General features: G+C 46.7%; 7 protein-coding genes across 7 annotated transcripts; 4 read left to right on the forward strand and 3 right to left on the reverse strand.

Moving 5' to 3' along the window:
* The first annotated feature begins 2317 nt into the window (after window positions 1–2317).
* On the forward strand, window positions 2318–4004 carry POJ06DRAFT_247308 (major facilitator superfamily domain-containing protein). The gene is made up of 2 exons (XM_056186889.1): window positions 2318–2625; window positions 2679–4004. The coding sequence occupies exons 1-2, from the start codon at window positions 2397–2399 to the stop codon at window positions 3968–3970; spliced, it is 1521 nt and encodes a 506-aa protein (XP_056046790.1). The 5' UTR covers window positions 2318–2396; the 3' UTR covers window positions 3971–4004.
* A 764-nt stretch (window positions 4005–4768) lies between these two features.
* Window positions 4769–6357, forward strand: POJ06DRAFT_288381 (major facilitator superfamily domain-containing protein; the record flags this gene model as incomplete). Its single annotated transcript, XM_056190293.1, has 2 exons — window positions 4769–4997; window positions 5050–6357. 2 exons carry the CDS (start codon window positions 4769–4771, stop codon window positions 6342–6344), a joined length of 1524 nt encoding a protein of 507 aa, XP_056046791.1. The 3' UTR covers window positions 6345–6357.
* A 753-nt stretch (window positions 6358–7110) lies between these two features.
* On the forward strand, window positions 7111–8684 carry POJ06DRAFT_299586 (major facilitator superfamily domain-containing protein; the record flags this gene model as incomplete). Its single annotated transcript, XM_056190691.1, has 2 exons — window positions 7111–7339; window positions 7390–8684. 2 exons carry the CDS (start codon window positions 7111–7113, stop codon window positions 8682–8684), a joined length of 1524 nt encoding a protein of 507 aa, XP_056046792.1.
* Window positions 8685–8908: 224 nt separating this feature from the next.
* On the reverse strand, window positions 8909–10606 carry POJ06DRAFT_294405 (metabolite transport GIT1 protein). The gene is made up of 3 exons (XM_056190470.1): window positions 10308–10606; window positions 9907–10129; window positions 8909–9834 (listed from the first exon to the last, which is right to left on the reverse strand). The coding sequence occupies exons 1-3, from the start codon at window positions 10329–10331 to the stop codon at window positions 9128–9130; spliced, it is 954 nt and encodes a 317-aa protein (XP_056046793.1). The 5' UTR covers window positions 10332–10606; the 3' UTR covers window positions 8909–9127.
* Window positions 10607–11508: 902 nt separating this feature from the next.
* Window positions 11509–13269, forward strand: POJ06DRAFT_273906 (major facilitator superfamily domain-containing protein; the record flags this gene model as incomplete). The annotated part of the gene is made up of 3 exons (XM_056189604.1): window positions 11509–11762; window positions 11816–11932; window positions 11983–13269. The coding sequence occupies 3 exons, from the start codon at window positions 11509–11511 to the stop codon at window positions 13076–13078; spliced, it is 1467 nt and encodes a 488-aa protein (XP_056046794.1). The 3' UTR covers window positions 13079–13269.
* Window positions 13270–14406: 1137 nt separating this feature from the next.
* Window positions 14407–15000, reverse strand: POJ06DRAFT_236278 (uncharacterized protein; the record flags this gene model as incomplete). The annotated part of the gene is made up of 3 exons (XM_056185891.1): window positions 14407–14719; window positions 14757–14842; window positions 14941–15000. 3 exons carry the CDS (start codon window positions 14998–15000, stop codon window positions 14407–14409), a joined length of 459 nt encoding a protein of 152 aa, XP_056046795.1.
* Window positions 15001–16583: 1583 nt separating this feature from the next.
* On the reverse strand, window positions 16584–18171 carry POJ06DRAFT_247318 (AhpC/TSA antioxidant enzyme-domain-containing protein). Its single transcript, XM_056186890.1, has 3 exons — window positions 18028–18171; window positions 17638–17958; window positions 16584–17445 (listed from the first exon to the last, which is right to left on the reverse strand). The coding sequence occupies exons 2-3, from the start codon at window positions 17866–17868 to the stop codon at window positions 16978–16980; spliced, it is 699 nt and encodes a 232-aa protein (XP_056046796.1). The 5' UTR covers window positions 17869–17958; window positions 18028–18171; the 3' UTR covers window positions 16584–16977.
* Between the last annotated feature and the right edge of the window lie 1220 nt (window positions 18172–19391).

Genomic DNA, 19391 nt, shown 5'->3' on the forward strand with positions numbered 1-19391 from the left:
AAAGTGTGCGCTGCAGAAGGCCGATTAGAATTACTCGGTGAGGATGAGGGACACGAACCACACCTTTGCCGATAGAACTATAACGTACTGTACTGTATAGTCATTTTTGACTACACCGACATTTCACAATCGATCAAATTGCAGAAAAGACGGGGAGTGGGTCCTCGGTCGTTACGCATCCAGGCGCTGGATATTGGGCGTCTATCCGCGCCACTCAATTGCCCGGTGACTCCGGGTGACTCGTGCGAGCGCGTGGTGGCTGAATACTTCATGTTTCACGTTGGCGTGGGTTGAACCATCATGCATGACAGCTATGTGACAAAGGGTAATTTCCGATACGGAAGTGAACAGATGCAAATCGTGAGTGAATTCAAACTTCAAATTCGTCTGTTACGCGCACAAATTTTAGGCCGAACAAGAAATTTGTTAGTTCAGGCCCATACAGTTCGCGGGCCAGCCAAGAAGTCCCGGCATGGGCATTGGCCTTGCGGCCCACTGCTCATAGATTTAGAGTTTCAAGGACGGCTATCTAAGACTCGTCTTAGTGGAGCGATGATTTTAAACACCTGGCATCACTACGTCGGACTTCGGATTTTCTTTAGGTGGCATGCGTTAGCGTGTCAATTTATCAAGCTAATCGGAATTTACTGACACTAACCGCTAAGAGATATAACGGGCTGTCTTCTGAAGACCTGACGGTGCAGTTGCGTGAACTGGCGATAAGCATGCGGCTAGGTAAGGTGTTTCGCAGCCGCGCTAGGCATGCTTTATCGGGTAGGAGACAACGCCCGCTCGCGACTCAAGAACATGGTCTAGCGTCTAATCCAGCCGACAACCCGGCCCTCGTCCCAACCGCCAAGACTACGTCTGAGTTCGATGTACGACGCGACGAAGACTCAACAATGATAAACTTGCCCGAATGGGAAGTTGGATCCCAGGTTTAGACTGTAGATAGCTCGAATTAGAACACTCCGGTTAGAATACATCAAACGTTGTGTCCTTTTCATATGCGATAGGCTCGGCGAGACAATGCAGGAACTACGTAGATATTGATTAGAATCTAGCATTGCCTGATAACTGGTCTGTGTGGGGCGTGAACGTGCGGTGAACATGGAATTCTGGACGGTGGACCGTGACGCACTGGCCGAGAGTCTTTGCCTGCGCATCGACAGTCCAAGTGCTTTGTTTGGTCCGTGTGGATTGGCCCGTGGATTGGCCTTTATCGGCTATCTAAAAGGTTCGTGTGCGAGAGCGCGACGCACTGATAAGCATACTATAGGCCAGAAAAGCAGAACAAAAGTCTGATATTCTCACTTTGTTCATAAAGCAAATTCGCAGAAAAATATTAAACAGGGCATAATGGCATGACTCAAGCGATCAGCTTGGGATAGTGGGCTTCTTCAGTGGCTCTTTCAGTGTGATAGAGAGTAGCCGCCTCCACGTGATAAGAGATAAGGAGGATGTCGTGCGCCAAAGAATGCCAAATCAGGACTAATGCCAGCCGGAGAAGATACGGTGGCAAGGGATTCGCATGTACGGTACCCGACTGACAATGGTTCTGGACCAGGTACTGTAGCCCCCTCTTTTGACCGTTCTTATCGCAGGGCCAGCCAACAATGCGCTCGAAGTCTAATTGTCTGGGCCTGTCTTTATCTCAACAGCTCCATTACCATAAATGTCGTCCGCTTTACTTCTTGGCAGAAGTTCGAACCGGCAACACTATGGAATTCAAGGTCCCTGAAGAGACGGAAATTGCAAATCGATTTGGTTCGTAATGGGCCCGACATAGATTCTAGTCCATTCAGCAAAACTGCGCTTGATTGGCTGTAGGGTAACATCTCTTGCAGGGGCGCTGACTCGTGGCAGTGTAGTACGGTGGCTAGACGGTCCACATTGGTGGCTGGTGCAAACTGTAAATCTGCAGGGATCCTTATCCGGACTAGTGTAAGCCGAATGTCAATCCTACGTTTTCCTTTCTGCCAGGCAGCTATTACGCTTTCTGATGTAAAACGACTCTTATGCTGCACTGTTATTGGCTGGAATCATTCGCTTGAGGATTAGAATTAAACCTTAGTCTGTCAGTCGCCCTACTTCCTATACTGACGAAGGTACCTCTAGGCACAGTAATATTCACTTCGCGTCATTACCGAATGGTACTGTCCTCCAGTTATCTTTGACCCTCTGACTCTGTCAATCAAAATACGCGCTATCATTTAGTAAATCATTCCCGCGATAGAGCAAAGAAGGATGTTCTTTGCCACCGAAGTTGGGACTGTGTATATATACACGCCATCCTTGGCATTTCCAAGGCCAATTTCTTGTCGTTCCTTGGCATTTCCACTTCACCATAGCTCTTCGCCTCGCCTGGGTTAGCTGTACAGGATCACTAATTCAATATGGGTGTTATTGACAGATTTGCCGAATTTATTGATTGGTACCCGAAGGGTATGTCGAAGGAGGAGCGTCACTTGGTGTTCAAGATTGATTGGCTTGTTCTTTCGTTCTCATGCATTGCCTTCTTTACCAAGAACTTGGATGTCTCCGCGCTGACCAATGCATACTATGCTGGTATGGGCGACGACCTCCACCTCCAGGGCAACCAACTGCAATTTGCTACTTCTATGTGTAAGTCACTTGCTAGGAGATTGCGTCTTAGATCCCTTTAGTGACTCTGTTAGATTATGTTGGCTATGCTATTTTCCAAATTCCTTCCAATATTGTCCTCACTCGACTTCCGGCCGAGTACTACCTTCCTGCTTTTGAGGTAATGTGGGGACTCTTCACCCTCGGCACTGCGTTCATCCAGTCCTACAAGCAGTTATTGGTTATGCGATTCTTCGTCGGATTCACTGCCACGGCTTGCTGGGTTGGCAATGCGCACATTGTCAACTCGTGGTACACACGGCAAGAGCTCGGGAAGCGTAATGCTATCTATGGATGTGTCATGCCTCTCGGATCCATGTTTGCAGGCTACCTTCAAGCGGCTGCATACAACAATTTGGATGGCGCTCATGGTATGGCAGGGTGGAGATGGCTTTTTATCATTTGCACAATCATCACCATTCCGTGTGCTGCGATCGGTGTTTTCTTCTGCCCTAACGTTCCTGATCGTTGCAACTCGAGATATTTAACGGAGCGTGAGAAACAACTAGCTGTCGAACGTCTGCTTAAGGATGGATTTGCGAAGACCCGTGGCATTGGCAGGAGTTTGTTTAAGAGGATTTTTGGCGACTGGCGTATCTACGTCTTCTTTGTGGTTGGTAATCTTTATTGGATGACTCCTTATCCTTCCGGATTGCCATATGGGCTTTGGCTCAAAGACACTAAATTGCCCAATGGGGATCTCAAGTACTCACCTGACATGGTCAACAATCTTTCCACCATCACATATGCTGCTACGATTGTGTCGACTATGATTTGCGGATTCTACTCTGACTGGCGCAAGAACAGATGGGAAACTATGTTGTATGGTGGCATCCTGATTTTGGTCTGCAATGTCATTCTCTTGGTCTGGAACGTCCCAGATGGGGCTAAATTCTTTGCCTTCGTCGGCCTTGGCGTTGCTAACGGTCCCACAAACTTGATCGTTCCTTGGTTGGCCGAGTTTATGTCGCATGATCTTGAGGCTCGTTCAACTTCTATTGCCATTGTCAATGTTGGATGGGTCGTTATTAACTGCGTCGTTCCTATCATTGCCTGGCCTGTCCCAGCTGCTCCGCGATATTTGGGTGGTTATATTTGGTCTGTTGTCATGTCGGTGATTGAGATCATTCTTCTGCCTCTTCCTATGCTTTTGGAGCGACGAGAGCTCAAGAGGGGAATTAACTATGCGAAAATGGTTGCTGAAGAGAATGGCTTTGTTTCTGCTGGCCTTGAGGAGAAGACTAAGGATGTTGATGAGCAGTCGCTTGAGGAGGCTGGCCAGGCGAAGGACGAAAAGGCGGTCGAAGTTAATGCTACTGCTGTCTAATTAGACTTATTGGATTCGTTTCTATGTTCCCATGTATGTATGTTGTCATTATTGCAATATAAGTTGTACATTCTCCATTGTGTCCGGTAGAGATTTGTAGCGTAGTGTTATATGTTGCCTTCCGCCCACTTTCTTCAAGACCCGGGGTGGTAATTCTCATCTCCAAAGCAGGAACAAGGCTGTGCCCTAACCCAACACTGAGCTTGCCTTTGTATTTTTAACTTTCTCCTTATGCACCACAAGTTCTTGTCGGTCTTGGAAGCTTGGCAGTACTCGAAACATCTGATACTTTGGAACCTGATGCATTGGCCCTGATAAATTAAAGGTGCCTGCCTATCATGCGCATTGTCGCAACACGCTAAAGTGTTATGTACCTTAAGTAATACTTTTCCCTAGTCACTGTGCTTGCTTGTCGCTGTCTTCATGCATGCCAGAGCTTGGCTCCACAAATTAACATATCTATCGCAGCCCATGAGGGTACGTTCACAGCACAGTATTATGTACGTGCTTCCTATCAAATGAGACGGGTCGTTCCTGTTATCTCTTTCGTTCTCTGAGTCTGTCCTCCTGGCCGTCAACAAAACGCACTAACTCTGATTCTATCTAATCATCTGTGTGGCGAAACGATAGTGCCGAAAATGCTATCGCTCACTCAGGTGGCAGCATTCGTGAAGATAAATAGTCAAGCGTGGCCCCAAGAGGAATTTCTTGGTCTTACTTGGCTGGTCGCTGTTGTTGGTCGTCTTGTATTTTCTGCACGCATTTTTGCATTTTTGAATACTTGATCAGTAGTCCACTATGGGTGCCCTTGACAAATTTGCGGAATTTATCGACTGGTACCCGAAGGGCATGTCGAAGGAGGAGCGTCACTTGGTCTTCAAGATTGACTGGCTGGTTCTCTCTTTCTCGTGCATTGCCTTCTTTACCAAGAACTTGGATGTCTCCGCGCTGACCAATGCATACTATGCTGGTATGGGCGACGATCTTCACCTCGATGGCAACAAGCTTCAATTTGCGACGTCTATGTGTAAGTTTTATGTTTGTATTGCTGGCAGATCTCTTTAGTAACTCCATGTTAGACTATGTTGGCTATGCGATTTTCCAAATTCCGTCCAATATTGTTCTTACCCGTCTTCCGGCCGAGTACTACCTTCCCGCTTTCGAAGTTATGTGGGGCCTTTTCACTCTCGGCACTGCGTTTATCAAAAATTATAAGCAGCTACTGGTCATGCGATTTTTCGTCGGATTTACTGCCACGGCTTGCTGGGTTGGCAATGCGCATATTGTCAACTCGTGGTACACTCGGCAAGAGCTCGGCAAACGTAATGCTATCTACGGATGCGTCTACCCACTTGGCGCTATGTTTGCAGGCTATCTCCAATCGGCGGCTTACAAGAACCTTAATGGCGCTCATGGCATGGAAGGTTGGAGATGGCTCTTTGTTGTTTGTGCGATTATTACAATTCCTTGTGCCCTCATCGGCGTATTCTTCTGCCCTAATGTTCCTGATCGTTGCAACTCGAGATATTTAACGGAGCGTGAGAAGCAACTGGCTGTCGAACGTCTACTTAAGGATGGCTTTGCGAAAACCCGTGGCATTGGCAGGGGCTTGTTTAAGAGGATTTTCGGCGACTGGCGTATATACGTCTTCTTCGTGGTTGGCAATCTTTATTGGATGACTCCTTATCCTTCCGGATTACCATTTGGGCTTTGGCTCGACAGTCAGACGTTGCCCAATGGGGATTCCAAGTACTCACCTGACATGGTCAACAATCTTTCCACCATCACATATGCTGCTACGATTGTGTCGACTATGATTTGCGGATTCTACTCTGACTGGCGCAAGAACAGATGGGAAACTATGATGTATGGTGGCATCCTGATCTTGATCTGCAATGTCATTCTCTTGGTCTGGAATGTCCCTGATGGAGCCAAGTTCTTTGCCTTCGTTGGCCTTGGCGTTGCTAACGGTCCTACAAACTTGATCGTTCCTTGGTTGGCCGAGTTTATGTCGCATGACCTTGAGGCTCGTTCGGCTTCTATTGCCATTGTCAATGTTGGATGGGTCGTTATTAATTGTGTGGTTCCTATCATCGCCTGGCCCATTCCAGCCAGTCCGCGATTTTTGGGTGGTTATATTTGGTCTGTTGTCATGTCGGTGGTTGAGATCATTCTTCTGCCTCTTCCAATGATTTTGGAGCGACGAGAGCTAAAGAAGGGCATTAACTATGCGCAAATGATTGCCGAAGAGAATGGCTTTGTTTCTGCCGGCCTTGAAGAGAAGACTAAGAGTGTTGATGATGAGCAGTCGCTTGAGGAGGCTGGTCAGGCGAAGAACGAGAAGGCGGTCGAAGTTAATACTATTGCTGTCTAGACTCGTTAGTGGATTGAATCTATGTTCTATAAATTCGCGTATTACATATTACAATATAGTATATTAGTTTCTTGTTATGAGTTAATTCGCTTGGTGCTATATTCTGATCAGGAATCGGGACTGAGAGAGACAGGGGCGGAAGACTACCCACGCATGTGTTGTCAAACAACCCTAACCACACTTATTTCAGGGGTGAGCTATTCCAGTTGCCTGTAATTGTGCCGTGGATTTCTTGTGCATTCTTGGCCGCCACCTTCTGCAATTTTCAGTTTTCTTGTGTTTCCTGGAAATCTGAATTGTCGAATTCCGTACATGCACCTTCTAAAGTGGCGGTGCGTACCACGTCCTATCGGATTCAAGTCGTACACGGCATTGACCGGCCCGACCGCACAACTGCATGCTTCCTGACCACCCGGAGTTCATGCCGGCAAGAACTTGGCCCACATCGCTAGCATATCGATAAGACGATGGGGTACTTTCCAACATAGTATTGTATACTACGCCTCATTATCAAATGATACGGTTCTCCCAAGCTATCTTTCGTCCTCTGGATCTGGGACTAAAGCTGTTGATATCCGCTCCAAAGTCAATTATGCGAATCCGTTGCATCGAGTTGCGATAGCGCGCAATATGCTATCGCGGCCCAAGAGGCCGAACACATAAATACTCCAGTCATTCCGCCTCCAACAGAATTGCTCACCGATTTTAGGACGTCACTGATCCTCTTTCATCTCTTAACTCCGCTTCGGCTTCGTGATCGTCCAACATGGGTGCCCTTGACAAATTTGCGGAATTTATCGACTGGTATCCGAAGGGCATGTCGAAGGAGGAGCGCCACTTGGTCTACAAGATTGACTGGCTCGTTCTCTCTTTCTCATGCATTGCCTTCTTCACCAAGAACCTGGATGTCTCCGCTCTGACCAATGCATACTATGCTGGTATGGGCGATGATCTCAACCTCGATGGCAACAAACTGCAATTTGCTACTTCTATGTGTAAGTCAGTTGCTGTGGATTCCTCCACGTCCATTACTGACTCTTTTTAGACTTTGTTGGATATGCTATTTTCCAGATTCCTTCTAATATTGTTCTTACTCGCCTTCCGGCGGAGTACTATCTTCCCGCTTTCGAGGTTATGTGGGGACTTTTCACTCTCGGCACAGCGTTTATCAAGAGTTATGAGCAGCTCTTGGTCATGCGATTCTTCGTCGGGGTCACTGCTTGTTCCTGCTGGGTTGGTAACGCCCACATTGTCAACTCGTGGTACACTCGCCAGGAACTCGGAAAACGCAATGCTATCTACGGATGTGTCTACCCTCTCGGAGCTATGTTTGCAGGTTACCTCCAATCAGCGGCTTACCTGAATTTGAATGGCGCGCATGGTATGGAAGGTTGGAGATGGCTCTTTATTGTTTGTGCGATTATTACAATTCCATGTGCTATTATCGGTGTTTTCTTCTGCCCGAACGTTCCGGATCGTACCCGTTCGAGGTATTTGACTGAGCGTGAGAAGCAGCTATGTGTTGAACGTCTGCTAAAGGACGGCTTTGCGAAGACCCGTGGCATTGGCAGGGGCTTGTTTAAGAGGATTTTCGGCAACTGGCGTATCTACGTTTTCTTCGTGGTTGGCAATCTTTTTTGGATGACTCCTTATCCTTCCGGATTACCATATGGGCTTTGGCTCTCAGACACTACATTGCCCAATGGGGATCTCAAGTACTCACCTGACATGGTCAACAACCTCTCCACCATCTCATATGCTGCTACGATTGTCTCGACTATGGCTTGCGGCTTCTACTCAGATTGGCGCAAGAACAGGTGGGAGACTGTGTTGTATGGAGGTATTCTGATCTTGGTCTGCAATGTCCTTCTCTTGGTTTGGAACGTCCCCGATGGAGCTAAGTTCTTTGCCTTCATTGGCCTTGGATTGGCCAATGGTCCCACAAATTTAATTGTTCCTTGGTTGGCCGAGTTTATGTCTCACGATCTCGAGGCTCGTTCAACTTCTATTGCCATTATTAACGTTGGATGGGTCGTGATTAACTGTGTCGTGCCTATCATTGCCTGGCCCATTCCGTCCGCTCCGCGATTTTTGGGTGGTTATATTTGGTCTGTTGTCATGTCGGTGGTTGAGATCGTTCTTCTGCCTCTTCCAATGATTTTGGAGCGACGAGAGCTAAAGAAGGGCATTAACTATGCGAAAATGATTGCCGAGGAACATGGCATGGTTTCCGCTGGCCTTGAAGAGAAGACTAAGGGTGTTGATGATGAGCAGTCGCTTGAGGAGGCTGGCCGGGCGAAGAACGATAAGGAGGTGGAAGTCAATTCGATTGCGGTTTAGACGGGATTAGACTTACTCAGTATTATTTATATGTTCCAGTTTTGTACATGTACTACATTAATGCAATGCAATATTATCTCCGCTAATAAATCAATATCGGCATATAGCCAAAAATTAGTGTAGGAGCTGCGAAACTGCACCAATATCTAGGGCATGACAGAAAGTTTTCGTCTACGACGGACAACATTGTCATGAGGTGATAATGTAGAAGGTCGCGCACGAGAGGCGTCTGGGACTTATATTAATCATGTCGGTTTGGACTGGAATGCCTTATTCTAGATTGCCTTTCGGAAACCCTGTACCGTATACGAAACAGACATACAGCTCCATTTTGGGCTCAGATGTCTAACCCCAACTGATTTAAGCATTACTCAAGTCATAACATTCAAGATCGTATCCAACCGTAAGCCATAAAAGCTGACGTAAATTTTACATATCTGCAATTAAGATTTCTCCGAGCTTTTATCGGGAGTCCCGGAAAGCTCGATTATCTCATCCTCCTTAAGGTCCTCAGCCGATTCAGTCGCTCCCAGTGATCCGGTCCATCCATTCTTCAGCAAGTATTCCTCAAACTTGGCATCTTCGATTCGCAAGTCTTCTCCAGTGACATGCGGAATGAAGAAATATGTGACTAGAACACCAGCGACGCCACAAATGGCAGCAATAATGAATGTCCATTTCTTGCCCAAGTTAGCCTGAATCGGTTTGAAGCACTGGGTGCCGACTGCAGCTCCGACCTTGCCAAGAGCCGCAGAGAGTCCATAGCACGTTCCGCGAACAGCAGTAGCGTAGCTCTCGCTAGATAAAAGACCGATCATATCTCCAGGACCAAGATTTCCCGTGCTCATCATGAGACCATAGAACACAACAAAAAGTGGTACGATCTTCGACAGCTTCTCGAAAGCGCAGCCGATGATGAGGCCGAAAACAAGATATCCAGAGAATCCTAACATCATAGTAGCACGACGGCCAATTCTATTGCACAGTAATGCACCGACAACAACTCCCGGAAGAGCAATAGTACCGAGAAGTAATTGCCACTCACCATTCTTTCTCAGGTTCGTGGCCGAATCAGGGACAATGCTGGCGAGAATGGTCGCGGAAAAGACGCCATTGGGGAATGTAATGAAGTCATATAAGAACCATGCACCTCATGTGCCTATGAGTGTTTTCCAATAATATCTGAGCACAAGCAAGTAGGGAACGTTTCTCGTAATCGCACCCTTTTTGTAGAGATAGGACGTCGACATCTTGATTCGGAAGTAAAACACGGAGAGAGGGAAAATACACCCGATACCGAAGCAGACACGCCAAACCATCGATAAATGGTTCTGGCCAGCAGCCGAGAGAACAATAAGAAAGATAGAGATAGCAAGTGTTCCACCAAATGCTAGCGGAAAGTTGGTGACCATAACGAAAATGGGACCGCGCTGTGCGAGTGTAGCCTCGTTTGTATTCAATATAGAGATAATATGGACATTAGTAAATGGATATCAACTCTCAAATAGCCTCTCAACCAGTTGTAGAGACTAGACTCCCCTATCTAGCTGCATTTACGTCTGGTAAACGATTCAAAAATAATGTAGTTGCAAGAAGATGTGAAGCGATCCGGGGATCCCTTACCTGGTGCCGGACAGCTGAGAACATTGTTTCGACAGAGGCTACTCCTGATTAAGAAAATTTGCCGGTTTACCGATAGTTAACGATTTGCTGATATAGTATAGGCAAAGCCAGAGACCGCCGATCTTGATCGGGGATAGGATTGAAGGGGTTGACTGTATAGTACAGTCGCCGATATAGTATAGGCAAAACCGACAAATCATCAAATCGGAAGACCTAACTGCTGGGATGGGGATTCCGGCAAGCTAGCTCCGACTGGCGTACGAATAAGTCTGTCCGGGGCTATTACCGCCCGTGATGGCGATGCTTAGTTGCCCGGCGAACATGCCGAGCCCCTCTGGCATAATCCCCGCTCCGCTCGAGCCGCACTCGCTTGCCCGCACTAGGGGGTCAGGGTTAGATAGAAAGTGATTGCAGTTAGTTAGCCCAGATAGCAAAGTCTGGTACTGTCAATTTGTGCTCCAAGTGATGCTGTCCGTACGTTCATACGAACCTGACGGGAGCGAGGGTACTTCAGCGTAGAAGCAACCTATGGGCGAATTGCGTTCCCATCTGCTTAGTATGCTGAACTTAGTAAACCGTCATATCTGAGCCCCAGAAATCGTTTGCCTGGCCAAACGTTAAAGCATCGCATGCAGTCGCAGCTATAACATGGATTTATCAGTGTCACAGTTTCAGAGGCGTAATGTGACCAATTTGGATCAAAGCAGTCAACCGAGCATTGGATGACTCTGGCCGAACCATACGGATTCATTTTCATAGTTTGTTTATGGTTATTGCTGCTGTGGAGAAGCGTGAGAGAATTCTATTTATAATCTCTACCTATTTACAATATAGTTATTCGGAAAATATCTCCTCATGACTGACTAGCATACCTGACCTAGCGGAAACTGTCCGTAGATACCGTCTAGAATACATCGCAGGTAATGGATCAAAGGTAACTTGTGCCTCTTGATTAGCCGCACAGGCAACGCAGATTAGCACAGGGCAAGCACTCATGTGCCAAGTCCAAAAGTATAACCCCGCAAATTGATGACTCGAGGTACTCGGAAAGTCATGTCACTACACAATCTACACAACCAAGTATTCGAACCACTGCGGGCCAGGGTTTAACCCAAATGTCATATATATCGCCTGGTCCTTGTCCCCAAAGGTTCCCGCAACTACCACTGTTCTCGAACAATATCACCTAATTATTTCCATGATGTTCCCAAGAAATTTCACCACTGAGAAAGGAAGCGAAGCTGCAGTCGCCGACCCCAGCAAAACTGAGCTCGCGCTGTCGGAGACAAAGGCCGATGAGCTGGAGCAGCTCGAGAAGGTCCCGAGCTCCGAGCTCCGTATCCCCGACTATCGACCCAATAGCGACGAGGAGAAGCGTCTTGTTCGCAAAATTGATATTTTCTTGCTTCCGACAATATTTTTGATGTATCTCTTGTCATACCTGGATCGTATCAAGTAAGACGGCAGTGTGCAACTTGCTTGGTGAAATTGCTGAGCTAACCTTGCAGTGTTGGTAACGCAAAGGTCGCTGGCATGGAGAAAGATCTCAATCTTTCGTCCGGTCAATACTCCATCGTTCTTATTGTGATGATTATCTTTTATGTTAGCGTGGAAATACCCACAAAGTGAGTATACCTAGGTGCAATTTCTGGCAACAGTACTCTAACAACGTCAGTATGATTCTCGCGAAGACGCGTCCGTCAATCTTCTTGCCGACTATCATGCTTTTCTGGGGAGCTATTACAGCTGCCATGTCGCAAGTCCAGACTTATCACCAGCTGGTCGCTTGCCGTGCTTTGGTAGGCATTGCTGAAGCCGGCTTTGCCCCTGGTGTCCTTCTTCTTTTCTCCTCCTGGTACCGACGGTCGGAGCAATCGATGAGATTTGGCATTTATATCTCTGCTCCTGTTTTGGCCTGCGCATTCGGCGATCTTCTTGCCGGTTCCATTACTTCTGACCTTGACGGAGTGCATGGGATCGAGGGATGGCGCTGGCTCTTCATTGTCGAAGGTGTTGCTACATGCGGATTTGCAATTGTTGCATACTTTATCTTACTCGACTTCCCATCCAGCGGTCGGCATATGAGTGACCGTGAGCGAGATCTAGCACTTTCGCGAATTCAATATGAGGCTCTTCTACATTGCCAGACCGATACAGTGTCATTAACGCACATGCAAGCTCTAAAGATCGCCATTGCTAGCTGGCGTACGTGGCTCTTCACTCTCGGATACGCCATTCTAAACACGACATCCTCACAGTCGTACTTCTACCCAACGTTGGTGAAGAACTTAGGATATACCGGCTCAAAAGTTCAGTACATGACAGTTCCGATTTACGCCGTTGCGTTCGTGAGTAATTTGGCCACTAGTTATGTCGGCGATCGCCAGCTACACAATTATCGCGGATACCTCATCTCTGCTTGTATGGTCATCGTATGCATCACCGGAGTTGCGACTTGCGTCGTCTACAGCTACACCGTGCGGTACATTCTCCTTGTCCTGATGTGCGCTGCCGTATGGGCGGGCACAGCAGGATGTCTGGCTTTCGCATCTTCCTCATTTGGGTATATGGAGCGTGAAGCCCGCGGTATCAGTCTTGCTGCCATGAACGGCATCGGCACGGCTGCGACAATCTACGGTTCTTTCTTGTTCCCTGACAAGGACAGCCCGAAATATATCATGGGGTTCTCGGTTGTCTCAGCAACGTCGTTTGCTGGCATTTTCGTGTTTATGGCATTAGGATATTTCATTAAGCGGTTTCCAGGAAAGTAGATAGTAACCACTTATTGTTATATGGGAAAGATAATCGTTCGCTACCGTTTCGCTTCTCGCTCTATCCGTGTCTATTTTGTCATATCTCTTCGGCAGTCTTGCATGCCTTAGTTATACCGAGTATTTCCTAGTAGCGTCCTATTTAGCGGTTTGGCTACACCATTCTGCTGAGGACTACCGGCAATATGAATTGATGCATAATGCGCTTTGACCTGCAGAACTCGATTAATTCTCGTGATGTGTATTCTCCTAACTATCCGACTTGCCCGAGCCTGCGATGGCTACTCTTGTCTGCCCAAGATCCTATATCTCTCCACGAGGTAGTTCTGCTTGCTTCCTGCATTATTTACCGTCGCCCCGGGAAGTGTTACGCAAAGTGGCCCAGCCCAGATAAAGTAAAAGAGTAGAATTCCACGGTAATAGTTACATCGCTTCTCGGACTGTCCATGTTATGGTGCGTATTTTCCGTTGATGGTAGTATTGGCCCATTGCAGAAGGCTGAGCCCATGGAGAGAAGCCAAGACGAGAAGAATGGTGGGCAGTGCCGGGCATCTGGAGAAAGATTGACTAGCTGATTTTAGGTCGTATTTCTAGGAGGCTCTGTTTGGGATACGTCTGCGGTTTACTCCCAGTTGTTCCCTTTGAAGCTGTCCCACATGTGTAGGCAGAGAGCGCGCACGCTACCATAATGTATACCATCATTGTGTTGCACACGAATGCTACCGCTCTGCCTAGAGCAAAGATAGAAATATATCAACTGGAGATAGAAGACTAGATGTTGAATCTCATTGAGGATTATTCCGGTTTGTTATGCGCGTATGCGAACTGAAGTACTTCCCGGAGAGAGTTTCTGTACATTTGAGACAAATCAAAGACACGAATGCAGAAGATGTGTACGAGATGAAAATCTTCAGAGCATGAACGACAACAATTTACGTTGAAGAAGCAGACTAAGCATGCGATCAGAATAGTTCTGGTAACCTTGAAATATGTTTAATGTCGGGGTCTATCCTGCTGCTGTGATTTAATGCCTTCCAATTCCACTTGTCGCAATCTTCTTCTGTGTTTCGGGTTATATTGTGGCGGCGCGGCTTTGTTACTAGTCGTTCAATTGTCCGTATTCTGTTCAGGGAGGCGATGGATAAGGGGGAATGCAAGGCTGCACATGGATGGGGTATGATTTGAATGGTAGTATAGTATAGCATACTGCAGAGTAGTTCCTGAGGAAGTAACCCTAAACCGTCACAAATAGATCTTGTAATTATTCCATAACTTTAATAAATGACGTTACGCAAGTACTAATAACTGTGTACCAGGTTGAGAATCCGTTACTCTCCCTCTCGATTGCGCAGCCCATTTACCTTAAGCGTAATTGCCAGGCAAATATAATAGCCTGTTAAAGCCTCCTCTGGTCCATGAAATCTTAGACCGCGATTCCATTTCGGATTCCGTAGCATTGATCTATTTCTTTCCACTAGGTGCGGTGTAAGTGGAGCTGCCCTTTCCATCACTGTAGTAGGTGCTGCCGTTGGAGTTGCTATAATAGTAGGAACCGTTGCTACAGATACCAAGACATTAGATAAGATGGACCAGAGAAACATTGACTCTGCTATTGTGATAGAAGCATCGAACAGATCTACCCTGAGAATGCAGTAAACAGAAAGCAAGCTACACTCACGTATTGGAGTAGTGATACGCATCACCTCGACCGCCTCCATTGGAGTTAGCGCCGGAGCCATAGTCACGGGAGCAATAGTGGTTGCCCTGCGCAAACCATCACAAAGTTAGAAAATTACTACATGAAATTCGCCAGAATACGCGCTTGTAACTGCTATTCTCATTAAAATCTCGAGCAAACCCACCTGGCTGTTTGTTCCAGACCCCGTGTAGGAGTATCTATTTCCCTTACCGGAGGAAGACATTCTGCTACTTATTCTGGCAGTTTGATTGAATGATGATGGTAGATGGCAGTGTTTATCCTGTTAGGATCCAAAACTGTGCGAGTTGTAGTGATAGTGATGAATAGCAAATGAGAGGTTGAAATCAAGACGTATGTGGGGCTATGGGCTATTTAGGCGAGCAATGCGGTGACAGAAAGGCTGCATGACAGATGAATCACCAACTGGAGGGTGTCGTAGTCTCAGGTTGGGAAAGATCGGCGGCGTTTGGTGGTCGAGTTTCCAGGTGAGTGCACTGACTTTCAGGCTCTCAGAGAGCTAACAAGCCGCCTATATGTAGCGTTGATTGGAATGTAATAATAGACCCGTCCCATTTGGGCTAGGTATCTACGCCGACCAGTTATTCCCTTATGATAGCAAGCATTGAAAAGCATTCCCGTTCCATGGTCCACAAGCATTGAAAAGCATTCCCGTTCCATGGTCCAATGTTAGTTACGCCATTCAACATACTAATAATTAATAGTGATAAAAATCTAAACTCCCCGGGCATCACCAAAAATTCTTAGCAGTGTGACTCTTGACCTGCTCTTATAACCGGAAGTTTCCGGAACGAGGCGGCAGTGGTTGCCCACTGACACTCTTTAAATTTATTCGTGGCCACTAATCCTCAATAAATGAGGCTTAAAGATATATAATCATCTGCTTGAACGCGCTGTTTGCCAAGTCGATCACTGAGCAAGCATACTTAATGTCGACGACGATAGAAACTGGTACACTAGAGACATATCGATCAGCATTCTATCACAATTACCAGTGAAAACGTCACCAGCACATAGTTTCATATTTTCAAGCTGCAGCACCCAGTCACTGGAGGCTGCCATTAGTTGCCAGTCACAGTAGGGTTAGTGATACAACCACTAAATTATAGAGGCTTACAGGCAGGAAGTTGCGTCGATCGGTCGATGTGTGCAGGCCAAGAAATTCAAGGTCATGGGTCGTACAAGGCATATATTATGTCTAACCCCGAATTGGCTAACTCCAGCCGACATGAGTCGACCATTAATCTTAGAGTTATCGATCAACAATGTACAGTACACATCTAACCCGCATCGTGCATCGAAAAAGGACAGCTTTTACAGGTTGAAATATTTCAGCGGGTATATGATGCAGCAGATGCCAGCATTGAACCGGAAACCCACAGTCGTCGCAAGTGATGGATGCACTCCGCGATTGCGCCGTCGACGTAGCCCCTGCCATTCCCCATCGGGCCGTAGTGGACTCGAGTCCCCACCTTTGGAAATGACGGGGAATGGGGACCAAATCGGCCACAGCGTCTGTATGCACCGAGTTGCTGGATCAACTAGGTCCACTAACAAGGGCTAGCTAAACCGCGTCTAGCCAATCACTGGTCGAAATTCCGCAATTCGCTCACATTTGAGTCGTCAGGGCAAGTTTGGTTGGTCACATTTAAGTGGAACTTCGAACAGTCTCTGGCTCTCTGTCGAGGTCAATATGCACCGATGCATTTTGAAGTTCAAACCAATCCAGCTCTGGTAATTTTCTAAATCCTGTAGCGTGTTTCATAAGTCTTGCTACGAATCTTCTCTGTAAGATATTTGTGTAGGCCGTTTGTTTTATAATATTCGTGGCTAGCTTTATTCTATAATACAGGCTAAGGTTTTATGTAACATTACACGAAAGTTATTGCTTCGTCGGCAATGCACGTCAGCCGTCACCGACCCCGGGAAAGGATTTATATTCGAAGTCCTCCTCGTTTGGCATTGCAACGCTTCTGCAAGCCCCTAGGAGAATAATCCGGCACTGCAAGGCCGTGATCATCCTGTTACTGCGCGGCAGCCTTGGTTACAAATACACATACACAGACTTTGCCTAATCCATTATTAATTGGGCGATTATTCGATTATCCACATCCATTTCACATCTGTTTACACATGAGATTTCCTGGTAACACACACTGAATTGCTTCCCTTTCTATTCATGTTAGGCCTTTGAATCCGCGTCAAGGTCCAGGACACGCCTGAGAGCCGGAACCTCAGTGTGATCCCTGGTATTTCGCATCCGGTGACACCACACAGGATCTATGACACCCCCTTGGACTTCAAACAGGAATTCGCCTCCATTTTGCCTGACATCGCCACCATTCAATCCGTCACCGGTTGGTATCCTCTTAAAGATTTGCGCTATGCCTCTTATCGTACTGGCAAAGACAGATTCTTGGACATAGTCGGGAGTACTGTTACCAAGACTAAGGCTGCGGGTCATTCCTAGAGTGTCGAAGAGACGTCTTGACGGATCAGAGTAAATAGGAAAGGGACACGCAGTCTCTTTTGCGTACATTGGGATGAGCGTGTGCGAACCGCATCCGATGATAGCCATCGTTGTTCCAGCTGGTAGACTGTCGGGTGAAGGAATGGATGTGCTCAGCGTGTGGACATACGCTTGACAGTTCTAGATAGGCAAGAAGGATTAGTGACACGCTGAATAGAATCCTGCAGAGACAAAGACACTGACTACGTGTGACTATGCGATTGCAACACAATGAACCATTGACTCAATAATGTGCCCAACATAAGCTCACTTTCAAAATACTCGTGGGTGTGTGCTCTTCAATCAAATAGGAAGTGGAATGACTATACTTACGCCACAAAAGAAATGTCGAATGAAAATGACCATTATTCTCTTCTTTCCCGAATCAGGGTTAGAGAATAAATCTTCGAATGCAAGCTTCTGTCCGTCGCCGTCGAATATGGGAATCTTTGCGACGCTCTTCAATTGATCCAGATAAGGCAAATCGTCCGTTATCTCGACTTCACCGTTTTTTCCTTCCCTTGTAGGATTCGGCAATGAGGCTTCTGACTGTTCAACACTCATTTTTCTTTGGGACCAACAATGGACATAGCCGCCGTTGCTGAGAATGCCACACGATGGGAGGTGCCGCGATGGGAGTTGACGAGACGAGGACTAATACTGGTCAGATTATGGTGTACGTGTCGGCCACTAATATTACACTCAGAAACATGTTACCCTTACCCCTGCATCCTGACGGCGATTACTTTTCTATATATTCTTATCTTACAGGCCTCATGCTACAGCGTCTTCATAGATAAAAAAAAATAAAATCAGTCCAAGAGTATCGTCATGTCTTCATATATTAGGGGTGGACACGAATAACAATTTTCTCTATTAGAAATGCTTTATTCGTAACGAATAAATTTCGGAACGTCGAATACGAATAACGAATATTATTCGTCATTTGCCAAGACGCTAGTGCAGTGTTCAAACTTTAATTCAGCCAATCATGACGCGTCAACGAGTAACGCGTCAATGAAAAACTGAACGACGCGTCTTACTCTACCAATTTTCAATCCCTTGGAGATTAATCCAATGTCCTATCTTACAACAAGACGTCTGACTGCGATTGTGAGATACAGGGAGAGACCTTCTAGGTTTGCGGAGGCACTCTTTGAGTGGCGAGACGATGAGAAAGTTGATGTTGTTGAGGGCAGTTTATAAAAGTGGGCAGGCCAGGGAGGCGTGATTTCATATTGCATTTGTTTTGAAAATTTACGAATATTACGAATAATTTACGAATTAAATTTATTTTATTCATATTCGCGTTAGTAAGCAAGAAATATTCAGTTATCGAATATTCGTACGAATACGAATATATTCGTTATTCGCGTCCACCCCTATCATATATCTCATTTCGCATCTGCCTCCACTATTTGTTTCAAAGAAAGAAACAAATAAATAATAACAGAAATACTCGTAACGAGGGTCCGTTGGATCATAATTCAAATCCAATTCTCCTTGGCTCTTTCCTGTGGTTTAGACTCAACTCGACAGTGACGAGCATCGCGTAACGGATTATAATCCATTATTTGGCTTCACCGAAAGCCGTACGATGATACCACCTAGCGGTACAAGAACGATAACGAGGCATTTGAGATTCAGTACCGCGCCAGAAAGACCTTCTAGGAAGCACTGCCATCCACAGCCAGCACTGGCTAGCCCGCAGTGGAAAGCACCTTTGGCACATGAACAGTGCCGAAGAGACCTCCAGAGAAGCTGCTTTATGACAGCAGAATGGTGATAGAAAGGCTGACGGAAAGACTCTCAGGCCACTTTTATCTGGAGTTTCAGGGCCGCTAGAGGTGGTCGAAGAGCTTGCAGGTGGTTCCGCAGCTGAACCTCCTGGAGATGTAACTGGCAGTTCAGGGGCCTTCACTTCTGCACCAGGGAGCGAAAGTGTGAACCGCCATATACAAGCGCCGCATGCGTTGAGGCGGTGAGCCGAGGCTGTCGGCCGCTTCAACCGAGGGAGTGAATTGATTGAATTTCAGGAGTTTGAGCACTCTGAGACCGGCTGGCCGTTCGCTCCCTTGTTCGGTTTT

Source organism: Lipomyces tetrasporus (genome assembly GCF_029532465.1).
Source record: "Lipomyces tetrasporus strain NRRL Y-64009 chromosome Unknown POJ06scaffold_2, whole genome shotgun sequence".
Taxonomy (NCBI): Eukaryota; Fungi; Ascomycota; class Lipomycetes; order Lipomycetales; family Lipomycetaceae; genus Lipomyces; species Lipomyces tetrasporus.

Excerpts from the sequence above, each read along its gene's own strand:
- POJ06DRAFT_247318 (XM_056186890.1), bottom strand. The coding sequence starts at position 17,868 with ATGAGTGTTGAACAGTCAGAAGCCTCATTGCCGAATCCTACAAGGGAA. Across the intron at positions 17,446-17,637 it reads TTCGACATTTCTTTTGTGGC|AACTGTCAAGCGTATGTCCA; the intron begins GTAAGTATAGTC and ends TTGCCTATCTAG.
- POJ06DRAFT_247308 (XM_056186889.1), top strand. The coding sequence starts at position 2,397 with ATGGGTGTTATTGACAGATTTGCCGAATTTATTGATTGGTACCCGAAG. Across the intron at positions 2,626-2,678 it reads GCAATTTGCTACTTCTATGT|ATTATGTTGGCTATGCTATT; the intron begins GTAAGTCACTTG and ends TGACTCTGTTAG.
- POJ06DRAFT_294405 (XM_056190470.1), bottom strand. The coding sequence starts at position 10,331 with ATGTTCTCAGCTGTCCGGCACCAG. Across the intron at positions 10,130-10,307 it reads TCTCAGCTGTCCGGCACCAG|GCTACACTCGCACAGCGCGG; the intron begins GTAAGGGATCCC and ends AATACAAACGAG. Across the intron at positions 9,835-9,906 it reads GTCCTATCTCTACAAAAAGG|GTGCATGGTTCTTATATGAC; the intron begins GTGCGATTACGA and ends TAGGCACATGAG.